At 41.1% G+C, this 21460-nt stretch overlaps 1 protein-coding gene across 2 annotated transcripts in view; it reads left to right on the top strand.

Annotated features, from left to right (window-relative positions):
• The window catches only part of KHDRBS2 (KH RNA binding domain containing, signal transduction associated 2), a 573690-nt gene that overhangs the window by 219951 nt on the left and 332279 nt on the right, over positions 1-21460 (top strand). For both annotated transcript variants that reach the window (XM_077811602.1, XM_077811603.1), the window contains exon 3: positions 13716-13832. In XM_077811602.1, the coding sequence (XP_077667728.1) occupies positions 13716-13832 (117 nt within the window). The remainder of the gene's footprint in view (positions 1-13715; positions 13833-21460) is intronic.

Here is a 21460-nt window from a genome sequence, read left to right as displayed (position 1 = left end):
TGACCTCCACTCCATCCTCAGTTTTTAGCGGTCCCACTTCTTCTTTCTTTGTTTTCTTCCTATTTATATGACTATAGAACCTTTTACTATTGGTTTTAATTCCCTTTGCAAGGTCCAACTCTACTTGACTTTTAGCCTGTCTCACTTTATCCCTACATATTCTGACCTCAATAAGGTAGCTTGCCTTACTGATCCCTCCCTTCTTCCACTCCCTATATGCTTTCTGCTTTTTCTTAATTACCTCTCTAAGATGCTTGCTCATCCAGCTTGGTCTACAACTCCTGCCTATGAATTTTTTCCCCTTTCTTGGGATGCAGGCTTCCGATTGCTTCTGCAGCTTTAATTTAAAATAATCCCAGGCCTCCTCTACCTTTAAACCCATAAATTCTTCAGTCCAATCCACTTCCCTAACTAATTTCCTTAATTTTTGAAAGTCAGCCCTTTTGAAATCAAAAACCTTAGTTGCAGATTTATTTTTGTTAATCCTTCCATTCAGTTTGAACTGAATTAGCTCATGATCACTTGAGCCAAGATTATCCCCTACAACCATTTCCTCTATGAGGTCCTCATTACTCACCAAGACCAAATCTAAAATAGCATCCCCTCTAGTCGGTTCAGCAACTACTTGCTGAAGGAATCCATCAGCTATTGCATCTAGGAAAATCTGAGCCCTATTATTATTACTAGCACTCGTCCTCCAGTCTATATCTGGGAAGTTAAAGTCTCCCATGATCACACAGTTTCCATTAGTATTTACTTTATTAAAAACATTAAAAAGGGCTCTATCCATATCCAAATTAGATCCCGGCGGTCTATAGCACACCCCAAGCACTATCCCAGGGGAGGCTCTAATAGTTTTCTTCCCCAATTTAATTTTTGCCCAGACAGACTCAGTCATATCCATTTCATCGCTTATTTCTTTACATTCTATCTCATCATTGATATACAGTGCTACTCCACCACCTTTACCTGTATTTCGGTCTTTCCTAAACAGCACATACCCTTCAATACCTGTAGCCCAGTCATGACTACTATTCCACCAGGTCTCTGTTATACCTATAATATCTGGTTTCACTTCCTGCACCAGTAACTCTAGTTCCTCCATTTTGTTACCTAGGCTCCTTGCATTAGTGTACAAACATCTTAATTTTTGCTGTTTAGCCTCACTCACATTCTGTACCCTATTAGGCACGGTTATTTTACTACCAGTATAACCTATTAGACTTGTATCTACACTGCCCTTCCTCCTACCTACAGCTGTATCCACTCTTACTTCACTTTCTTTCCACTCTATGTTTAATTCTGGCGTGGAGATTACCTGGACATCTCCCAACCATCTCCCCCAAATTCCTAGTTTAAAGCTCTCTTAATCAGTTGTGCCAGCCTCCATCCTAGAAGTCTATTTCCTTCCCTACTCAGATGAAGTCCATCCCGAGAGAACTGTCCTCTATCCATGAATGCCTCCCAATGGCCATACATCCCAAAGCCCTCCTTATAGCACCACTGCCTAAGCCATCTATTGATAGTCATAATCTTGTCACACCTTTGTTGCCCTTCTCTAGGAACAGGCAGAATCCCACTAAAGATCACCTGAGCCTCAATTTCCTTAAGCGTCCTCCCCAGCCTAGCATAGTCTCCCTTAATACTTTCCAGCGAGAATCTAGCCGTATCATTTGTTCCCACATGAAGGATAATTAGGGGATTCTTTCCCGCTCCCTTTAGAATCCTTTTCAACCTCAGGTCTACATCCCGTATCTTAGCACCCGGAAGACAGCACACCCTCCTATTTTCTGGATCAGCTCTGGTTACAGGCCTATCTATTCTTCTCAGTAAAGAGTCCCCAATCACATAGACCTGCCTTTTCCTAGTGACTGTGCTATTCTCCAGTCTATCCCCTGTTCCCTCTGGCTGCAAGTTCTTTCCATTCCCATTCTCCCTTGTAATCCTTTTTAACCCATCCTGTATCCTCCTGGGGCTCATATTTGGTGTAATCTCCATTAACTCTTCCCCTTTTCCTATAGGACTAACCTCTCTTCTCTTCTTCCTTGCCCTGTCACCTTCAGTGACTACCTGCTGAGCCCCTTCCTCATTTTCCAACTCTGCAAACCTATTCTTAAGCTCTATTTCTCCTTCACTAGCCCGTCTTTTCCTCTGCCTAGTTCTTTTAGTCACATGCTTCCACCGACCACTTTCCTCACCCAGTCTCCCCTCAGAATTCCCTAGTCCTGCTTCCATCTGCAAGTCTGAGCTTTTCCCTTCAGATACCTCATGTCTTTGCTCCATAATCTGCTCAAACCCCTTCCTAAACTCTACCAGACTTTCCACCTGCATCTCCAAACCTCGGATCTTTTCCTCCATCAGCTCTATCAGACGGCACTTCATGCAGACAAAACTCTTACCAGGTGCCCCCTCCAGGATCATGTACATACCACAGCTTCCACATCCAGTCATCTTCATTGTGTCTTCTGCTACATGGGTCACTCCCACTGCCACCTCTGTATCTGTCATATCCTTCCCACCTAAATCCTGTTAATCTGGGAAACACAAACCACACCAAAACACCACCACCCACAGCAAAACCAAACCCAACACAAGCACCGCAAGACAAACTCCCCTTTCAAACTCCCACTCAAACTCCCCTGTTTACAGCTCTGTTTGCTGGCTCCTGTGCCGCTGCCTGACTGGCTGCTACCTTTATAGGACCCCTAGTCAGTGAAGCCCCGCCCCCTAATCAGGGCTCAGCTTCTCTCCCAGCACAAAGCCCTTACAAACCTCTACACATACAAATACTACCAATACAAAACCAAGCACACACAAATACCTTCTCCTCCAACAGAACTCCCACTCAAACTCCCCTGTTTACAGCTCTGTTTGCTGGCTCCTGTGCCGCTGCACAGGAATCATATATTTCCACATCAAATCATATATTTCCACATATAAATCAGAAATCATATATTTCCACATCAAATGACAGAATGTATTCAGAATATAGATAGATATTCAGTCAAAATAATATCAAGTGAGATGTTAACTCCCCTACTGAAGTAAATAACTGGATGTAAGGAATCCCCTTTGTCTCCTGCACTGGTATTGCAAATGTAGGGTGTGGGGAAAGCAGCCTGCGTGGGTCCACCACTTCCCATCATACACAAGTGGGCAGTGAGTAGTCAGGAAGGGAGGGGAGTGGCAGTATTCACCCATGCGATATGCTGTCCAGCATAGCTGAGCCAGCACACTGGTGGAAACAATCTTTTCAAGGTGTAGGGTTGGTGCCCTTTCCCCAAAGCAAGTAGGGGAACTAGGGACCAGACTGCAACACAATCTAGTTCTGCATCTGCTCCTGGGGCAATGCAACTATGAGCTGTCCCTTAGCTGGGGCCTATGGCCAGGGCTGGTTCTAGGGGCGAGCAAGCAGATGGATTCACCCTGGGTACCAGCTTCCAGGGGGCACCATGCTCCTATTTCACTTGGCTGCTTCAGGGCAACACGGGGAGGGCAAAAACATTTTCTATCCTTGCTGGAAAAATATCTAGGGTCATTCCTGTTTATGGCAATATAGCAAAGGCACATTTCACCTCATAGACAATAGTTATAGATCCACCATGAGATTTTCCCACTTTCTCTTATTTTGTACTGCACTCTATTGTATGTAATTTGCTAAAGTTTAATGTTCCGTTTTTCTTATTTATATATTTACTTTATAGACTTCACACATATATGAAATATTATTTTTTAAAAATTCTGTTAAAGCAGTCTTGACTTTGCTGGTCAAATCTTGTGCCCTTACTCAGGCAAATGTCCTATTTGAATTCAATTGGAGTTGCAAGTGCCCAGCACCAGCCAAAATTTGTAACCCAGTAGGATTTCACTGTATGGTTATGTGTTTTGACTTATGATTGAGGATGATTTAGCTGGGGATTGGTTCTGCTTTGAGCAGGGGGTTGGACTAGATGACCTCCTAGGGCCCCTTCCAACCCTGATATTCTATGATTCTATGACTTTCAGGGCTAGGGAGATGCTAGGGAAAGTGCATGAGTTCAAGATGCACAGAGCCTCATAAGAAACACTAAGGCCTTACTGAACAGTTTGTCATTAAAGAGCAGTCAGTGCCTCATGAAAAATTGTTAAAACTATAGATTTTGTTATTGCAATTGTTGAAGTAGTACCGGAAACTAAGATCTAAAGGAACAAGATCAAAGTTTCATGAATGTCCTCAGTAATATAAAATTGGCAGGAAGTATATAGAAAATGCATTATATAAAGTGTAAGTAGAATTGGTTCTAAATAAAATGTTTTTGAAAGCTTTTTCCACGCTGGTAGCATCTCTTTAGAGCTATATTAATGAGTTTGCATATGTCAGTCAAATTAAAATAATGCTTTGCTTTATGTACACAACCTGAATAATAAAAAAAAATATTTGTACAGTGCTCTGAACATTCAGATTTCTGCATAAGTTCTGCTGCAAGTATAATTAGTAATAATAATGAAATGCAAAAAAAAGTGCACTGTAATAGTCTTTAATTAAATTATCACATACTATTTCTCAAATAATACAGGGTTTCCAGCAAAGTTAGATATAATACTGTCCGTATATGTATTTAAGATAAAATGTGATTATGAAATCAAGCATATTGGATCAAATGTCAAACCTCAGCTATTTTTTACTCCAATACTAATAAAAAGACACTTAGAGACAGAGACCAAACCTGGCAAATTTCATCCCAAAAAAGTTTCTGAAAGTGAAAAATGGGATTGTGATGATAAATCCCAGATATAGCTGTTATTTGCATGGATGTGCAAGGTTGTACAGGAGACTTCTGCCCTTCTGTGTCCATGTATAGGGGGCCAGCGACAACAGGAGACTCTGTACTGAAATGCGTAAAAAGGAAGCTGAGCCATTCATCCCTGCCTCCTGACCTCCTGCACTGGCAGGCTGAGCTGGCCAACCATGGTGGGGGCTAAAAGCCACAATGCACTGCATGTTGGACAGCTCCAGGAAGCATTATGTCCTTTCACCCACCACGGGAATAAAGCCATCTTTGTGGTCAAACACGGCAACAGTTTAATAATATACAGAAACATTTCAAGAAAAAGCATGTATAAAATATCCTTGATAGAAAAATCAGAATCCCCATCCCTCCCTCCTATCACAGGCAGATAAGCCAATTTCTCATTTAAAAAAAAAGATGCTGTACACAGCCCTGTTGGTTTTAATCACAGTATTCAACAAGTAGTTATACAATGTGAATAAGAATGGCAGAATCTGGCCCCCAAAATGCAGAATCATAGCTGCTAATATATAGGTTAGAGCAGGGGTTCTCAAACTGTGGGTTGGGACCCCAAGGTGGGTCAGGACTGGGTTTTAATGGGGTCTCCAGGGCTGGTGTTAGACTTGATGGGACCCGGGGCCAAAGCCCAAGCCCAAGCCCCACTGCCCAGGGTCAAAGCTGAAGCCCAAGGGTTAAAGCCCTGGGTGGTGGGGCTCAGGCTTCAGCCCTGGGCAGTGGGGCTCAGCTTACAGGCCCCCTTCTGGGGCTGAAGCCCTTGGGCTTTGGCTCCTCTGCTCAGGGTGGTGGGGCTCAAGCTTTGGCTTTTGCCCCTCCTCAGGTGCGCCCTCACTCCTCAGGTTGTGTGGTAATTTTAGTTGTCAGAAGGGGGTTGTGGTGCAATGAAGTTTGAGAACCGCTGGAGTAAGAGAAAAAGCTATTGGAATGTACCTCGGGAAAGACTTGATTCAATTTACCTAAATAAAGATACATCAGAGACTAAACTCAATTATTTGTAACCTGAACATTTATTTTAATGCTAAGACTCATTTATATTCATTTATTTAAATGGCACAACTTATTACCAAATTCTGACAGAAAATAGCTAAAATGAAAACTGAGGGAATAGTATGTTATCCGTATGGACTTGTACTCTGGAAGATGTTTATCTAGAGTCACTGACCATCTGTTTCATGGAGTTATGCCAAAAATGTATTTTCACTGTAGATTTAGGTGCTTGATGCGAGCTAATAAATAACCAAGCAATTATTGCACCATCCTCTTCAAGTACACTGTAAATATGAGCTTCCTAGCATTTCTGAGGATAAAAAATGCATAATAAAATGTTTGCCATAAGTAAATCTTTTAGAGATACTGCAGCTTTAATGACTCTTGTTTTGGTTGCTCGGACCTAATTTGTCTCTGCTGTAATTCAGTTGATTTAATAGAATTACACCAGGTATAAATTTGGCCCTAGGTCTCCTTGCAGTGTTTCAGTTAGAGTCTGTTTTCCTTTTCATGGGCTAGAGCCTGGTCACTGTTCAAAGCCCAGAAGAAGAGATCTCATGCAGGGGAGTGCTATGAGAGATTGCATTCTTCTTATCAGAGGACTTGTAAGTTGATGTAGTCTCAGGAGTGCAGTAGCCTCTGGCAGCAGCCTCATACCTCTGCTGGTATACAAGATCTCCAGAACTTCCTGTCGGCATGGATTCACTATTTACTGCCCCTCCCTTTCCCCATCTCCCTGCCTAAAACAGAAACCTGCAGAGTTCAGCTCTAGTATGAAGAGTGTGTGTGTGTGTGTGTGTGTGTGTGTGTGCGGTGGAGGTATGAAGAGTGTGTGTGTGTGTGTGTGTGTGTGTGTGTGTGTGTGTGTGTGTGTGTGTGTGCGGTGGAGGTATTCCCCCCTCCTGTGCAGGCTTCCACTGGTTGCACAATATAGTGGGCTGTACATGGCTACAGAGTATTGGGGGATGAATAGGATTTGACCTTATATGTTTGCAAAATTGCCTTTTATACCAACAGGAGACATGCATGCATATCAAGAGGTGATACACTTCTTAATTACCTACTATGATTATCCCATCACAATTGCCACAGTTGGGCCAGAAAAGCTGCTATATGTAGCAGCATGGTATTCTCATAACAAAATAAGAACATAAGAATAGCCCTACTGGGTCAGACCAATGGTCCATCTAGCCCAGTATCCTGTCTTCCGACAGTGGCCAATGCCAAGTGCTTCAGAGGTAATGAACAGAACAGGGTTATTATTGCATGATCCATCCCCTGTCATCCACTCCCATCATCTGGCGGTCAGCAGCTTAGCGATATCCAGAACATGGGGTTGCATCCCTGACCATCTTGGCATCTCTTGACCTCTTTTTTGAACCCAATTATACTTTTGGCCTTCACAACATCCCCTGGCAACGAGTTCCACAGGTTGACTGTGTGTTGTGTGAAGAAGTACTTCCTTTTGTTTGTTTTAAACCTGCTGCCTATTAATTTCATTGGGTGACCTCTGGTTCTTATCCCATGTGAAGGGGTAAATAACACTTCCTTATTATATTGCTCCTCACCATTCATGATTTTTTAGGCTTCTATCATATCCCCCTTTAATCCTCTCTGTACAGTCCCAGTTCTTTTTAATCTTTCCTCATATGGAGGTTGTTCCATACTCCTAATCATTTTTGTTGCCCTTCTCTGTACCTTTTCCAATTCTAATATATCTTTTTTGAGATGGGGTAACCAAAACTGCACACAATATTCAAGATGTGGGCAGACGATGGGTTTATATAGAGGCATTATGATATTTTCTTGTTATCTATTACTTTTCTAATGGTACCTAACATTCTGTTAGCTTTTTCGACTGCTGCAAAAAACTGAAAACAGTATAGTAGAATTTCTGGTATGGTACTTTGACTATTTGGGAATTTGGGGCAAAGGAACACACATTAAAAACAATTAAGTTATTTAACTGTAAATATTGCTTACTGTATAATGCGTGATTCAAGAGAGTGTCTAAGACATGGATTAAATCTGCCTGCATGGTACCATATAGTCGATGGAATTAAACATGCCCTAATACTTATTTGCAGTGTAATGCCAGTCTGTAAAATCCACTGTGTACATATTTTATGAGCCTACAACTCATCTCTGCAGGATCAGTCCCTTAGGCTATAACATTTCCAGGTAATTATTAGACAGTTTATAACGTGCATAAATATAAATGGTCATCATCTATATGCTTTTTCTCAGAAGTTCCTTTCTATTCGGACAACAAAGAAGGCCAAATTTTGGCTGACCTGCATGGGTGCCCTCCCCCTACTTGTGCACCTGTTCAAGGACAGTCATTATACCACATACTGAATTCCCTGAGCACCAGTAGATATCCTGAAAGGGGAGAAATAGTGCATAGTCACACCTTATCTTTCTGTACTGCCTTGGGAGATGCAGCTAGCACAGGAGACATTTATGCTGTGCTCACAAAGGCCGTATAAGGACCTCTTCTGTGTGCCCACTGTTACACCATCACAGCCATCTTGCCTGCCATTGTGCTCAGCAGATAGGATAACTACAGGGACTTGAGCTTGTGTGCTTTGACTTCACACACAGCATAAGCAGGGCTGTGTCTTGGAAAACCATAATACAAACCTGTATGTTTCCTGAATGCATATTTACACAGAAATGGAGCTGATATAGTCTCATGGATAAATATTGTTTAACAATATCTAGAAACTTCAGTGTTAGGTTTGAAACAGGGTCCTTACTATTCCTTCTTCCTTATGTCACCAATGTTTGTTTTATTTTTATTTTTATTTCAACATGAAACATAATAAAAGAACACCTAACCCAGGCTCTAGGGCCCCTTAATAAAGAAATATAAAAGGAACTCAAAGGCACAAATGGCAACAAGCCAACAATCTTCACAAAGAAAGCCAGTCCATAAACTGAAATTTCCTTATTTCCACACTCCCACCAGAGCCTCAGACCTCCCCAGACACCTGCCCAAATAGTTGGACTTTGCAGTATACTCTACAGGTCAACAACCAATTAGGGTTGTTTCAGGCCAATCAGCAGAGTGAATTCCAAAGTTGAGGTCCCTCGTTAAGAGTACCAGTCCTCTCTTCCATATCCCACGGGAGTGTCAGCTTGAGCACCTCTCAACTGTTGAACAAACTCTTGAGAAGAGAGACAGTCTGTCAGGTTTGCTAAGTGATGTGGTTTGCTAGCAGTGTAGTGGAATGTTCCTTTAAGAAACCTGGTATTGGCACATTCCAGGCCAGAAGTGTACCCATCTGGATCAGGGTGTAGTCCAGGCACTATGATTCCTGAGTAATATGTAATACACTCTGGTTTGTTTGAACCTTCGGGATTGTACCTCTGTGTCCAATACTACATTACAATCAGAGGGTCTTAGACTAGTGAATGGACTTTCAAAACAAATGAAGGGTGTAGCTTTTCTGTCAGTCCTCTGAGCTATCTTTGTGGGGAAGTTCAATATATGTGTTTCCTGTGACTAATGTTAGGGGTCAAATTCTACTTCCAGTAAAACCTGTGAACCCTGCTGAAATCAGCTACACAGATTTAGCTGACAGCAGAGTTTTTCCATAAGTGTTTAATTTGGCTGTGATGCTGGTGATTATATATTAAGAGAAAACACCTCCCTTTTATATTTTTGATAAAGAAATTCATCCATAGTGTGTGATTTACACAAGTACCTCTTATGCTCTTATGTGTAACTATCCATGATCTATAGTTAAAGTAAAAGACTGAGATTCAGGCTACCTGGGTTCTATACTTGGGTTGACTACAGACAGCTTGTGATGTAGAGCAAGCCACTTAATCTGTGCATCATTTATCTCTTGTGTAAAATAGAGACAAGAATACCCCCTATCTCCTAGGTATTTTGTGAAGCTAAATTCTGTTGTGCTCTGAGATTTGAGTATACATCATATGGTGAGATGTTTACATCATCTTATTAGTCATCTTAGGGTCATTTGGACCACCTCAGCATATACTAAGTTTCTCTTTCCTTTTGTCATGCAGTATTTCCCATATTCCTTCCAACCCTGCCCGTTCTACCACTTGATTCTTTAAGTGGGATTACGATACATTCCTTTTGTTCTATGGAAGAATACCAAAGTGATACAAGTCAGGCTGCCCTGTCATTTGCATATTTTTGTCTCACCAATTTACAACCAGCTATTAACATGCCACTGGCTGAGGCATTCTGCCATTTGTCCGCTGAATTTAACACAAAACACGTTAAGGAAAAGAACATAAGAATGGCCATACTGGGTCAGGCCAAAGGTCCATCCAGCACAGTATCCTGTCTACCAACAGTGGCCAATGCCAGGTGCCCCAGAGGGAGTGAACCTAACAGGTAATGATCAAGTGATGTCTCTCCTGCTATCCATCTCCACCCTCTGACAAACAGAGGCTAGGGACACCATTCCTTACCCATCCTGGCTAATAGCCATTAATGGACTTAACCTCCATGAATTTATCCAGTTCTCTTTTAAACCCTGTTATAGTCCTAGCCTTCACAACATCCTCAGGCAAGGAGTTCCACAGGTTGACTGTGCACTGAATGAAGAAGAACTTCCTTTTATTTGTTTTAAACCTGCTACACATTAATTTCATTTGGTGACCCCTAGTTCTTATATTATGGGAACAAGTAAATAACTTTTCCTTATTCACTTTCTCCACACCACTCAAGATCTTATATACTTCTATCATATCCCCCCTTAGTCTCCTTTTTCCAAGCTGAAAAGTCTTAGCCTCTTTAATCTCTCCTCATATGGGATCCGTTCCAAACCCCTAATCATTTTAGTTGCCCTTTTCTGATGCCAGTATATCTTTGTAGAGATGAGGGGACCACATCTGTATGCAGTATTCAAAATGTGCGCATACCATGGATTTATATAAGGGCAATAAGATATTCTCTGTCTTATTCTCTATCCCTTTTTTAATGATTCCTAACATCCCGTTTGCTTTTTTGACTGCCACTGTACACTGTGTGGATGTCTTCAGAGAACTATCCACCATGACTGCAAGATCTTTCTCCTGATCAGTTGTAGCTAAATTAGCCCCCATCATATTGTATGTATAGTTGGGGTTATTTTTTCCAATGTGCATTACTTTACATTTATCCACATTAAATTTTGTTTGCCATTTTGTTGCCCAATCACTTAGTTTCGTGAGATCTTTTTGAAGTTCTTCACAGTCTGCTTTGGTCTTAACAATCTTGAGCAGTTTAGTATCATCTGCAAACTTTGCCACTTCACTGTTTACCCCTTTCTCCAGATCATTTATGAATAAGTTCAATAGGATTTGTCCGAGGACTGACCCTTGGGGAACACCACAAGTTACCCCTCTCCATTCTGAAAATTTACCATTTATTCCTACCCTTTGTTCCCTGTGTTTTAACCAGTTCTCAATCCATGAAAGGATTTTCCCTCTTATCCCATGATAACTTAATTTACGTAAGAGCCTTTGGTAAGGGACCTTGTCAAAGGCTTTCTGGAAATCTAAGTACACTATGTCCACGGGATCCCCCTTGTCCACATGTTTGTTGACCCCCTCAAAGAACTCTAATAGATTAGTAAGACATGATCTCCCTTTACAGAAGCCATGTTGACTTTTGCGAAACAATTTATGTTCTTCTATGTGTCTGACAATTTTATACTTTACTATTGTTTCAACTAATTTGCCTGGTACTGATGTTAGACTTACTGGTCTGTAATTGCCAGGATCACCTCTAGAGCCCTTCTTAAATATTGGCGTTACATTAGCTATCTTCCAGTCATTGGGTACAGTAGCTGATTTAAAGGACAGGTTACAAACCATAGTTAATAGTTCCGCAATTTCACATTTGAGTTCTTTCAGAACTCTTGGGTGAATGCCATCTGGTCCTGGTGACTTGTTACTGTTAAGTTTCTAAATTAATTCCAAAACCTCCTCTAGTGACACTTCAATCTGTGAGAATTCCTCAGATTTGTCACCTACAAAAGATTCCCTCCGGTTTGGGAATCTCCCTAACATCCTCAGCCATGAAGACTGAAGCAAAGAATTCATTTAGTTTCTCTGTGATGACTTTATCGTCTTTAAGTGTTCCTTTTGTATCTTGATCGTCCAGGAGCCCCACTGCTTCTGCTTCCTGCTTCTGATGTACTTAAAAAACATTTTGTTATTACCTTTTGAGTTTTTGGCTAGCTGTTCTCCAAACTCCTTTTTGGATTTTCTTATTACATTTTTACATTTAATTTGGCAGTATTTATGCTCCTTTCTATTTACCTCACTAGGATTTGACTTCCACTTTTTAAAAGATGCCTTTTTATCTCTCACTGCTTCTTTTACATAGTTGTTAAGCCACAGTGGCTCTTTTTTAGTTTTTTTACTGTGTTTTTTAATTTGGGGGTATACATTTAAGTTGAGCCTCTATTATGGTGTCTTTGAAAAGTGTCCATGCAGCTTGCAGGGATTTTGCTCTAGTTACTGTACCTTTTAATATCTGTTTAACTAACCTCCTCATTTTTGCATAGTTCCCCTTTCTGAAATTAAATGCCACAGTGTTGGGCTGTTGAGGTGTTCTTCCCACCACAAGAATGTTAAATGTTATTATATTATGGTCACTATTTCCAAGCGGTCCTGTTATAGTTACCTCTTGGACCAGATCCTGCGCTCCACTCAGGACTAGATCGAGAGTTGCTTCTCCTCTTGTGGGTTCTGTACCAGCTGCTCCAAGAAGCAGTCATTTAAAGTATTGAGAAATTTTGTCTTTGCATTTCATCTTGAGGTGACATGTACCAGTCAATATGGGGATAATTGAAATCCCCCACTATTATTGAGTTCTTTATTTTGATAGCCTCTGTAATCTCCCTTAGCATTTCATCATCACTATCACTATCCTGGTCAGGTGGTCGATAATAGATCCCTACTGTTATATTCTTATTAGAGCATGGAATTACTATCCATAGAGATTCTATGGAACATGTGGATTCATTTAAGATTTTTATTTCATTTGATTCTACATTTTCTTTTACATACAGTGCCGCTCACCACCACCCCCCGCACCACGTGTTCTGTCCTTCCGATATATTTTGTACTCTGGAATGATTGTGTCCCATTGATTATCCTCACTCCACCAGGTTTCTGTGATGCCTATCATATCAATATCCTCCTTTAACACAAGGCACTGTGTTCACCCATCTTATTATTCAAACTTCTAGCATTTGTGTACAAGCACTTTAAAAACTTGTCACTGTTTATTTGTCTGCCCTTTTCTGATGTGTCAGATTCTTTATGTGAAAAGTTATACACAGGGTACAGTACACTAACTTCAAGAAGTTTCCCACACATACATTACTGTGTTTTGGGGGCAATTTTGTCCCCTTAGTGAACACCCCAAACATGGCGAAAACAGAGAAAAGCAGGCTCAGCAAGTGCAGTTCTACTGTATGGAAATGGCAGGCTCAAGTCCACATCACCAACTTGCAGGAGAGAAGAGATCCACAGGTTTCCCTGTGCCCAAACAGCCATGGAGTTTGGGAGATGGGGAAGGGGAGTAATAGAAGTGATTCCAGTATATCTATGATTACAATGAGCATTTGGTTGTTCTCCCCTACAAACATACACACAGGAAGAACACAGGAATCATGAATACTTCTGCTGTCTTTAGGCCTAGAGAGGAGGATGCCTAAGTTCTCCCACAAACCCCATGAATCTCCTTGGTACACAGCCTGTTTATACTCAGGACTTAATCCCTAGAACTAAATCATATTTTTTAAAAGAAAGGAAAATTATCCTTTTAGAAACATATGTTTACTGAAGCCAATATGTTATCCTTTCCTTCTCCAGTAACTTGCTTACCAATATTTATTGCACATTCTGAACACCATTTCTTTAGTTCATCTTTATCTAAAAACAGATATTTTATTCACTTTCTAGTTCAATTTTGTTGGGAAATTGCTTGGACCAAGAGGAAACTCCTTGAAGAGGTTACAGGAGGAGACAGGTGCAAAAATGTCTATCCTGGGAAAAGGTTCCATGAGGGATAAAGCTAAGGTATTGTACATGAATTCTGATCTTAAATAATGTTAAGTGTACATAAAGTTATATATAGTGGACTCCTCTTAAAAGGCTAATTTACATTAAAATTTACTAATTAAAAACTATTCTTACCTCTATCTTCTTCTGGCAATGGTTTGTTTGTGAACCTTACTGCTATAATTTGGACATGTGTAAATGTGCTTTGTGTAGTTTTATTCTTGTCCTCCATGCTGTTTAATATTTGTCTAGGAATGTTGCCCTTTTCTCCTTTAAATATTCATTAGATAAGACATATTTGAAACAAAGAGTTTCAACATCCTGGAAGAAAAATTTTAAATAGTACTGAAAGGAACACACCATATGGCACATGTTTTATCCTTGCTGTTTGGAATGTCCACTTTGTCATGCCACTCCTCTGTAAGATGACTCTGAAACCTATAAAACTAAAGCAACTTTATTTAACTCTGAATGTATTTATTTAACTCTGACTGTATACTGTAGCGTAACTTATCATCATACCATCTGATCTTGCTTCGACAAGCAAATAATAACTGTTCATTCCACTGATCTATATTTTACATTGACATATATTTTAGTGGCTCTCTCTGTCACCAGTGCTATTTGTTTCAGCAGTTAAAATGACAGGGCCAGGATTAAATAAAAATGAACCAGCATTCTACTGTTTTTATGAGTGACATTATTTGGTTTTGGTGACTCATTTTTTTCCACATCACCAGTCACATTGGTATTATCAGACCATTGGCAAAATTAAACAAATGAGCAAACAAAGAGATGAACCATCCAATACAATGTTATTGTTATGAATAATATTATTCCTAGAATTTAAAGCCAAATTTCCCACATGAAATGAATATCAATTTGCCACAGATTTCTTTAAGATATTGGTCACTGAAGGACTTTAATTATCCATTTGACAATCTTGTTTTTATGGCTTTTTTTATGGTTTGATTACATCAAAGAGTTTATTTTCAGTTATTGACAAGTAGAATATTTTATAATCCTTGAACCTACTTCTGGTACTGTAAAAAAATTGCTCTCCAGATCAGTAAATGCATATGCTGCTGAAGTGGCAATAATGTACATTTGTGTTGTGTCTGCCAGCTCCTTTCCCAGCTACCCATTCAGATTATTATTGCCAAGAGCAGGAATGACCTGAAAAGGGGTGTGTGAAAGGCCTGTTAGATCAGGAAGTGTTTGGACATAAACAGGCAGCCTCCTCACCTATCCTGTCTCATGAATCTGATCTGACAATATAAGATATATTAGACATTACTAACTGCAGTAGACAGCACAGAGGGCTGGATTCTATGAGCACTGCAGAAAAATAAGAATTCAAGGTACTCTTCCTCCTTGGAAAACAAGACAGAATCCTTAGATGTTCTGGAATTGAGAATGGACATCATGGAAACTCAGTTCCATGAGACTGATGTAAGAAACGATGTTTCAAAGTATGGTAGTGATAAAAAAAATTCTAATAAAACAGGCCATTGTAAGTGACTGTCCATTTAACCTTTTCATAATGACTGAAAACAAAATCCACAAGTAATTAGAATGAAAGATAAAAAAATTACCTGAAACACATGAATCATTGTTACCAGGATTAGGGTGACCAGATGTCCCAATTTTATAGGGACAGTCCCGATTTGGGGGGCTTTTCCTTATATAGGCACCTATTACCCCCACCTCTTGTCCTGATTTTTTACGTTTGCTTTCTGGTCACCCTAACCAGGATCCAATGAGAGGAAATTGGGGACAACTAATGGTGACTGTATAGCCAAAGTAGTTCTCTCAGACAGGATGTGCCAGAGACAGATCCTGGAAAACTGAGGGGGGGAAGGACTTTATTGTGAACAGAAACAATAGCCTAAGCCTTGCTACACAGAAAAGGAGGGGAGGGGAATTGCCATTTTCAAACAAGCTTTCTTGGAGGAAAACATCCACTGTCTTCCTTTATGCAGTAAAACATACTTTTACTGAGCTTAAATATTTATCATTAGATTTGTCTCTGACTTTTTGCATGATTCTGGGTATAGTTGCAGAGAACAAGGCTTAACAAACTCCCCAAGGGTTCCCCAGGCAAGGGTAATCTCCAAGCATGCTACCTCTTTCTCTCAGTCCCTAGCAATAGATGGCAAAGCCTGGGTGCCACTGCTGCTTCCTGATCCCTGGCTGTTACAATAATCCATTGGGTGTTTGGGCAGCTGTGCATCAGGTAAAGCGGCTGGCCAGATTAAAGCCGCCTTTGCCCTCGTCTTCTCCAGTCCTGTGCTGGCTGCAGCTGGGCTGAATCAGAGAACAGGGAACACAATTTTTGTGATATGACTCTTGGAAAAGATGAAAAATGTATCCGCTCTGAAGTCCTTAGACACATATTTTCAAGTGGACTTATCTGCTGATTTGCTCTTTCCAAATGGATGAGCATCTATGACAAACAAATATTGAAATGATGGAGTTGTCAGAGAATTTTATGGATTTTGCATGGAGGAGGAATGAGAAATTGGAGGATTTGACAGTGGGGAGATTTATGCAAATGAAGTAATGAATAAGAAGCAGGAAAACATACCGAGAAGGATGGGAATAACATTTGGAAATTGATTATGAACATAGGCTACAAACAAAGGACCATAGTGTGCCTAGCCCTGAGTAAGAAGGCTCTTCTTTTCCACCCCAGCTCTTTTACACAGTTACGGCCCATGAACTCAGAGGGCACAAGGACTATAACAAGGCTAGTGCCCAGAATGGTACTATCCAAAGTAAATGAGACGGGGAGGGGCCATCATCATCACTGTTGCAAATCCCAGAGGGATGTAGCTTCCTTGCAGATTGAGCACCACCTAGATCAATCTCTAGCTAGGTCCTTAAGAAGCTTTGGCTGGACGTTCCGTCTGTGTCTGTGGTCTTATCATGCCACAGAAGCTTTTTGCATCCACATGATCACCAACCATGTAGCAAGGATTGGAAAGCATGGGTAGGGAGAAATCCTGCTCCTTCATCAGCCTGTGGGTGTTGCCCTGTCCTTAGAGGTGTTTGTGCACAAACACTGCACTCTGTAGTAGAGTATTGCTGTGGCCATGCACAACCCCAGTGCATCAGAAAACATTGTACCTCAACCAGGTAGACTGCCTCTAAGGGTAGCCCCTACCCCACACAATATATGTGTGACTCCTCATGCAGGACAAATCCATTTAAAGTAGGCAATAAGACAAACTCAAAATGAAGAATGTGAGCAGCTTCAAATGTACCCTGTGTACCACAGAAGTTGTGCTGGGAACTGTGGGATAAGCACCCAGAGGGCAATGCTACGGGAACAGTATAGCAGAGCATTAATGGGCAACAGTCCTTTACCCAGATCAGCATGGCAAAAGTGGATATCCTGCACTTTTGTGATTAAACTGATACCACCAGCTTAATTAGCAACAGTTCAATTTTCTGTGATAGATGCAGCCTAAGCAGGACTGGCTCTAGGCACCAGCAAAGCAAACATATGCTTGGGGCAGCACATTTCCAGGAGTGGCGTTCCGGCCAGCCTTTTTTTTCTTTCTTTATTTTTTTTTGCTTGGGCAGCAGTTGCGCTCTCAGAGCTTGGGGCGGCAAACCTAGAGCCGGCCCTGAGCCTAAGGGGACAGAGTAGCATAGTTCTGGACTAAAATAGCTCCAGTTAACACAAGAAGTTGCAATTACCACTGGAAACACAGGAGGTAAGTTTGTCTTTTAGAAACACTTTTCTCTGAGACTGGTTACCCAGAACTCTGATTTTAATGTTGACTCTACTCTAAATCACTGAATTTCAAAATGTTTAGTATTTAAATAACAGCATATATTTTTAAATTGACTACAGAAGGTGTTACCTAACACAATTGATGCAGCACTGATCAGTATGAATTGTGTTCATCATAAGAGAACAGCCAGTTTCCAATGAGATCTTATGACAGATTGAAATAACAGGCTCTCCATCCTGAGAACTCTCATTATTTTGCTGACTCACATGATAGCATTATAGCTTGTCACTCCTATGGTAGTATAGTATTATACACATGCAAATTCATTCATCAGAACTGATAGTGATGAGATTAAACAAAGTCATATTAAATTGCCCATCTTTTTGTTCTTCCCCCCATTCTTCTAATTCATTGAAGTTGGTTGTAAAAGAAAACAAAACTCAGTAGATAAGAGGAATTTGATTATGAATAGAATCAATTGAGGGACATCAATCCACATAAAGTTTGTACATGATTTACAATAATATCCAAGTTAATAATTGCTTGAAACTTTATTTTCAGGAGCTAAATCTGCGAAGAATGCATGTAAAGCAAGCAATTATGTGCTATTAAGCATACACTTCTACATGGAAATAAAGTTATTTTCATGTGTTCAATAAGTGAGGACCCTGTTTTCTACACACTGCAATGCCCTGTGCTGAGTCCAGTCCTTTCTATCAAATTGCAAATGTGTCCCCTGTGGGTTGGAATAACTATTCTGTGTGAAGAGAGGACTGGTTCCCTCTAGAGGATTCAGGGAGACCTTTGGCCACCGCTGTTACCCCAGGGTTCTTTCAACCCACAGCTCTTTGTAACTTTTACTCTATGCAAGGTGGTGTCAGGAAATAAATCAGGGGAGACACGGTTTGATGGCTGGCACAAACAGGACAACACAAGAATGTTTTCACTTAAAGCTAAACTTTACTTAGTCTCAAGCACTTACCCACGTCTGCAACAGGTTAGTAAAACACCCCCAACCCTCAATAATTACCTAAGCTGTGTGGCTCTCGAGTGGGACAACGGCAGCCCGTCTGCCAGTGGGGAACACAAGATGTATCCAGAGAGAGAGTCCAGTCCTGAAGAGTCCCACTACCTCAAACTTTTCCCCCTTATTTATACATTAGTAATCGAATGACATGTCCCTTAAAGAAACCTTGTTAAGCAAGCAGTTCCAATGGGCAAGCAAGAGGCTCCTTCTGATTATTGATTAACCAGGTGTGGGTTTTTCCAGAGTTTGCAGCCTTTAGGCCCCAATAGACATTCCTGGGGCACAGTCTGCTCTTCTAAAATGCAAGTATCAGCAACTTCGACACAATTCTTATCAGGAAGGATGCGGGGGTCAAGCTGCCCTTTCTGTGGCACTCAAAACCCCCTCCCCTCCTGCCTTGATCAAACTGAGTTTGCTGCATGGCCACTTTATGGCCTGCTGACTTGGCTGCTTTTAGCAATAAGCCATAGTGGTTTCAGGCACTTTACTGGTTTGTCAAAATCTCCCCGTACAACTGCCAGGTCTTTTACTTTTTGGGTTAGTCTAGTGAAGGAATCCTTTCCCCCATCACAGGGTGTTGCAGAAGGGAAGGGAAAGAGAAACAGAGTGCAATCTTTGGGTTGGACTGATCTTTCCATGTTTCCCGGGTTTCATTTTCATGTATAGAGTAACAGCCTTTAATAATAATTATCTTGTACAAATGATAAGTATACTTCATATTGTTTAACTGTTTCAGAACAGCATATGTGAGAGAACAGAATGGATATGAATGATTCCAGATGTGAATGGATGGCATAGGAAGCTATAGGGTCTTCCTTGGTCCAGAACTCACCAAGTTGTCTACATTACCCTCAGGGAGGACGAGTAGCAAACAATGCTTAAACACGTGATAGTTTGGCCAGTATTTAAGAGACAATCATTTGGTAAAAATTACTTGATGACCATCCCATCTTCCATCTCTCCCTTCTTGGGTAAGATGTTTGAAAAAGGTGGTTAGGAGCCAACTGCACCAAAATCTAACATTTCCCCAGTCAGGTTTCCTGTCTGATATGGTAAGGAGACAGCACTAGTTCTGTAGCTGGACAGTTTCTTTAGGGCCAGAGAGAACACTAAAATGTCCATGCTAACATTAGAATGTTCACTGAGTGCTTTATTACATAACCTTTAATTTTGTAAATGATGATGAGTATACTTGAAATCATAAGCTCCATGGAGTAAGGACTTCATTTATTTGGTCTTGTAGTCTAGAGCACATCATTGGTGCTTAACAAATAAATAATGATAATAAGAGGAGTACAAATAAGCTCACAATAATAAGCACAGTCCAGCACCCAAGTTATGTGATATTTAGCCAAATCAAAATATCTTTTATTTTTGATAAATGTTGTTTGGGATGAGCTTTCACAGGAACATGTGAGAATATCCTTGGGGATCATGGTCTTTACCCAGAAATATGACTGTACTTTGGATAATGCTATTTATACTGATGGACACGATTGGTGAGAGGGGACAGGTTGTCATCCCAGGTTAACAATAAATGTGATGAACAAGGCAAAATGAAAATAGAAAATGTGTAGGGGTAGGGGAGAAAGATTGAGTATTAATGTGGCCATAGAGTTTAAAGCAAGAAGGAATCACCAGATTATCTGGTCTGACCTCCTGTATATCACAGGCCACCAGTGTACGGGGAATTCAAACAGAATTTGGAGGCCCCAGCGAGGATTGGTAGAGAGGAAGGAGACGGATGGTACAAAGTTATAGGAGGTAAAAGACGGCAGGGTGGGGTCGCTCCCTACAAGTTCCCATGTTGCAGTTCACGAGTTAATTTACGGATACATTCCATTAGTGGGACTCAGAACTCAGGCTGATTGCCTGCTCGAGTGGAGAAATTATGTCCAGAGACAGGGAACCAACTCCAGGACACAGCCCCAAAAATCAGAGCTGCCAGACCTTAACACTCTGCCAATGACACCGTGCAGAAACTGGAGTCCCCCAGATGGACCTGATTCTGACTGGCCATCTGGAAAAGTCCATCTGTCTTATTGGGAGTGGTGAGCACTGTATGTGTGTGCATTCTGTTTTGGTGATTGTTAAGAAATAGAGGTTATGTAGTATATTACTGTGTAAGGCTCTTTCACTGGTAAAAGACCCTGTAAACCCACAAAAGATTCCACAGGGAAAGAGAGTTTGCTCTGAGTCCACAGGGAATGGGTACTTGCCTGGAGCCCATGGAGGAGTAGAGCCCAGAGCCCACGGAGGGGTAAAGTTAGGTGCTTTTTACCTGGAGTCCTAGGAACTGGATAAAGGTGGGTGCCCTTGAATGTGTGAGTAACAGAGAATTTTGTGCTGGTAACGAATTCAGTGGAGACACTGCAGGCAGCCTAAGGGCTTTTGGACTGAACTGATAAAGCCTAACACATTAAACAATAGCAAAGTACCTGTGCCTTCTGTTGGAAAGGGTCGCTGCCTATCTGGCAGAATGACCACCCCAGAGCAACAAGAGAGAAAGGGAACAAAGAAAAGGGACCAGGAGGGGTGGGGGTTAGTTGAGGAGCCCACCCTCCTTGTGAAATGGTTAGTGGGACAAAGCCTGTGCCCATGGGAAGGGGCAGTTCAGGGAAGAAAGCAGGATCAGGCCCAGACAAGCAGGCAGGCAACAGATAAAGAGAGTGAGAAGTTAACTCTGCAGAGGCTGGAGGGAATTAAGCAGTTGAACCTTGTACAAATGTTAACAGAAAAAGTGTTATAGAAAAAGAATTCTTGGTTTCTTTGCAGCCATTCTGAAGGAAAAATGGGCTCTTTTCCAAAGGAATGTTTGTAAATAAGCCAGGCAAAAAGACAATCTGCTTTGAATCATTTGACTGAACAATTTAGTC

This window comes from Eretmochelys imbricata, chromosome 3, assembly GCF_965152235.1.
Source record: "Eretmochelys imbricata isolate rEreImb1 chromosome 3, rEreImb1.hap1, whole genome shotgun sequence".
Classification (NCBI taxonomy): Eukaryota; Metazoa; Chordata; order Testudines; family Cheloniidae; genus Eretmochelys; species Eretmochelys imbricata.
Note: the sequence above shows the minus strand (reverse complement) of the source record. Positions and strands in the feature narration are given on the sequence as shown.